The 3,810-nt window shown below is 61.8% G+C and overlaps 1 protein-coding gene across 1 annotated transcript in view; it reads right to left on the bottom strand.

Annotated features, from left to right (window-relative positions):
- The window catches only part of LOC102043069 (semaphorin-3D), a 23,190-nt gene that overhangs the window by 3,934 nt on the left and 15,446 nt on the right, over nucleotides 1-3,810 (bottom strand). The window contains exons 3-10 of the mRNA XM_031058227.1: nucleotides 2,993-3,153; nucleotides 2,249-2,311; nucleotides 1,906-2,025; nucleotides 1,493-1,595; nucleotides 1,264-1,392; nucleotides 815-960; nucleotides 473-587; nucleotides 296-365 (exon numbers count right to left, since the gene is read on the bottom strand). Coding sequence (XP_030914087.1) covers nucleotides 296-365; nucleotides 473-587; nucleotides 815-960; nucleotides 1,264-1,392; nucleotides 1,493-1,595; nucleotides 1,906-2,025; nucleotides 2,249-2,311; nucleotides 2,993-3,153 — 907 coding nt within the window. The remainder of the gene's footprint in view (nucleotides 1-295; nucleotides 366-472; nucleotides 588-814; nucleotides 961-1,263; nucleotides 1,393-1,492; nucleotides 1,596-1,905; nucleotides 2,026-2,248; nucleotides 2,312-2,992; nucleotides 3,154-3,810) is intronic.

Raw genomic sequence — 3,810 nt, 5'->3', positions numbered from 1 at the left:
TGGGCACAGCCCCCCCCGAGCCCACGCTGTCCCTGTCAGCCCTGGAGTCACGCACAGCACCCCGGGGTGACAGGAATCGCTTTGACACAGCCCGTGCAGCCTGGGGATCACTGACTGAGCCGCAAAACTGTGGTTTAGCGATGTGCTGGTGAACCAGCAGCAGGGAAAGCAGGGAAATGCTGGCGGCCCTTCCTCAGCCAGCTGGGTGCTGGTGCTGCCCTTCTCCCCACAGAGCTCCCTCTGAGGGGGGCAGCACTGGCGGGGGCTGGACTGTCCCACGCGGGGTCCTGCTCACCTGGAGACCGTGAAGAGCCCAAAGACGAGGGGGTTCTGGGGGTCCCGGGTGCGCAGGAGGAAAACATCCTCTGCAGAGAGAGGGGTGGAGGTGAGGCACAGGATGCAGGTGGGCATCCCGGGGCCGTGCTGGAGGGAGCAGCCCTGGTGGAGCTGCATTACAGGGCTGGGCACTCACCCAGCTGGTCGAAGTGGGTCTCAGTGCCCTGAGGCCCCGGGATGGAGCACACCAGGCGGGCCTTCAGGAACGTGCTCCAGCGGTTGATGAGGCCGCGCTTCCCTCCAACATCGTTCTGCCAGGCACCAAGAGCCAGGATGAGTCCAGCCTCTCTGAGTCTCCTTCACTGCTGTGCCCTCCTCATTCCCACAGAGGGACACCCCCAGCCCTGAGCTTTCTGTCTGTGGTAGGTGTGCAGTGACACCCTCACATTCCTCTGCTTGACATGCTCCTTGGTCCAGAGGAGGTAAAAGCCCACCTGGTGGGACAACTGGCCACAGAGTGTTTGCCTTGGCAACTGACCTTGCAGACCCTGGCCACCCTGGCGTGGATGTGCCGCTGCTCCCACTGCCCAGCATCCATGGCTGTCTCACGGAAGAAGATGTAGACTTTATCATCGTGGGGGTTGTAGGTATCAGGGATGGTGTAGGCACCAACAAACACAGGCTCTGAGGAGGAAAGAAGCAGCACAATGTGGCCCTGCGCCCTGATCCCACCCTGTGGTTCTGCCCTGAAAGTCCTAGGGAGCAGTGTAAGGCACTGAGGGGACACAGAGCACCATTCCCAGTGCTCAGGCTGTGGAACATGCACTGGAGCATGGGTCCCCCAGGGGCTTCATCAGTGCTTTCCCCCAGCAAGGACAGAGGGCCCAGGTCAGAGCTCTGGTCTCAATGCTGGCCCCAGTGCTGGCCCCAGCCTCTCCCCAGCTGGAAGGAGAGGCCCCCATTCCCCACAGGTGCCCCTGCTCCTACCGTGTAGCCAGTGGTCCTGGTTCTGCTCCGTGCGGATGTAGCTCTGCTCGGCCCCGTGCACCCAGGTCCGGAAGAAGGCAGCGCTGCTGCCCATGAAGTCACTGGAGGTGCCTGAGTACAGCTCCCCACCTGCAGGGTCGGGGGTGTGGGTGGGAAGCAGCACCTCCCATCACAGATTGTTCCCAGCAGTGCCCTCCCAGCCTCCCCTCTGCTCCTCCCTCCCTCTTACCGATGAGGACTCCTGTGAAGGGCTCGTGGGGGCTGTACGGGCACCGTCCTCGCCCCGATTCCAAGGAGTGGGTCACCAGCTGCATGCGGGGAGCCCTGGCACCCTGCCAGAGCCAAGGGGGAGATGTCAGCCCAGGGGCAGTCTGGGAACAAGCTGAAACTTGGGGGTAAGAGTGGGAAGGAGGTTGGTGTGTCTCTGATGAGTGGGCTCCTCAGGGGGATGCCAGAACCTGGTCCCACGCCCATTGGGACTCTCTGACACTCCCAAGCCAGAGCTGCTCTCTCCATGCCAATGCAGGGCCTGCACCAGGCTGGCACTCCCGAGGCTCTGGGGATCCCTCTCCTGCTGCTCTCAGGGTGAGGGGTCCCTTGGCACCTTCTGCCATAGGGATTGTCTGTCCAGGTGTCCCTCACCTTCCCCCTGGCTCCCAGCTGGATGAAGGCACAGACGGGCTGGTAGGAGCCGGTGCCGCAGGCGAACACGTGGCTCTGGTTGAAGGGCTGCAGGAGGCGGATGAAGTTGGCACACTCGGTCTGCGCAGGGGAGATGTTTGTCAGGGCTGAGCTGTGCTGACTGCTGGGGGTGCAGAGCCCGGCCAGAGCCTGTCCTGGCAGCTGCTCAGCTGGGCTCAGCTCCGGCTGGCTCCACAGCGCCATTCCAGGCCGACCCCCAGGCTCCCCTTTGGGCTGATGGGGTTGTTTAATATCAGTGCCGAGCTGCCAAAGGCAACGGCTGGGGGCTGCCAGCCCTGCTTACCTCCACGTTCTTCCCTGCCAGCTGGCAGTGCTCGACCTGCTCCCTGGGGGCTGGCCAGAAAATCTGAAACACAAAGACCCCATGGATGCAGCCCCTGCTTCCCTCAGCCCGCCGTGGCAGCAGGGGGAAGGGGCTCAGGCAGCAGGCGCTGCCAGGCTCAGGTGCACAGCGAGGATGTGGGGCTGCTCTGGCACAGGTCTGACACCCCCTGAGTCCCCAGTGGGCAGCCTGCCAAAGCAACTCGGAGTGAACCTGGCCTGGGGACAGAGCCTGGGCGTGCCCTGGCCCACCCAGGCTGTGGGCAGGCTCTCCTGGATCCCAGCCTGTGGGAACACCAGGCTGCAGCCCCTTAATGGGATTTTCTTTTGTTGGGCTCCGGCCGTACAGCCGGCCAGCAGGATGTCTTGGGATGACATTAGTGGAGTCACTGCTGGAGCTCTGGAGGCAGCACAGGCACTGGGTGTGACACAGGGCTCTGGGCACTGCCTGCAGCCCACCCAGGTCACATCTCCTGGCCAAGTCACCCTGTCCCTCCGGCGCCAGCCCTTCCCAGCAGGGCGCAGCTCCACCAGGGATGGGCTGACCCCGCTGATTGAGACATCCTGGTGTAAATGTGTCCCTGGTGGGGTTAGAACAGCCCGGTTTACAGCACATCCACCTCCACGCCCTGGCGCTGGGACAAGGAGTGGTTCCCAGGGAGGAAGAGGCCAGCCTGGCCTGGGCCACCATCCTCCCAGCACTGACCTTCTCAGGCTCTCTGCTGGGATGGTCCAGGTGGAGAAGGAAGATATGGTTTTTTGCTCCCACCATCAGCCAGGCCCTGTCTTCATCCACCAAGAGGGCTTGGAAATCCATCCCATCCCCTGAGGCCAGCAGCAGGCGAGAGCTGTTGGATTTCAGCAGGTCTGAGGAACACAAACAAGGTGGGAGAAAGAGAAACTCATCCATGAATGACACAATCTGCAGCCAGAGGCCCCATGCCTCCCTCTTTGGGACAGCTCTGGTTATCTATCCTTGCTCCAAGGGTACACAACATTCCTGCCACTGCCTTGGCAAAACCCACCAGCCTTGGTGCCCCTGAGCTCATCGTGGAGCCTCCTCTATGTGCTTAACTGAGGGAAACAGTCACTCCTACAGAGAGCAGAACTGCTCTGACCTTGCCCTGGCTGGGCTGTTTGCAGGCACAGGGCAGGACAGGGGTTCAGCCTCAGTAGCTCGGAGTTCTCAGCTTCCAGCCTGCCTTCCAGAGGAGCTCCTGGAGCCCCAAAGCCACCCTGAAACCATGGGCAGATGATGGAGCAGAGAGGTGACTCACTTGCTGTGACTCCTGGTGTGTTTTCCCCAGGCTTCAGATCAAGAGAATTTACATAAAGGAGGTTTTTTACTGTTTGCTGGGGCAAAGCATCCCTCCAAGGAAAGGCTGGATGGAAACAGAGCCAACACAACCTGCTCTGAGCACCCTCTGCACCCACCCCTAAGTCTGTGAAGTGGCTGCTGGGCTGTACCCCATGCACAGGGTCAGGCAGGTGGGTGGATGCACTGGGACTGACCCTTGTAGGGAA

This window comes from Geospiza fortis, unplaced genomic scaffold, assembly GCF_000277835.1.
Source record: "Geospiza fortis unplaced genomic scaffold, GeoFor_1.0 scaffold78, whole genome shotgun sequence".
Classification (NCBI taxonomy): Eukaryota; Metazoa; Chordata; class Aves; order Passeriformes; family Thraupidae; genus Geospiza; species Geospiza fortis.
Note: the sequence above shows the minus strand (reverse complement) of the source record. Positions and strands in the feature narration are given on the sequence as shown.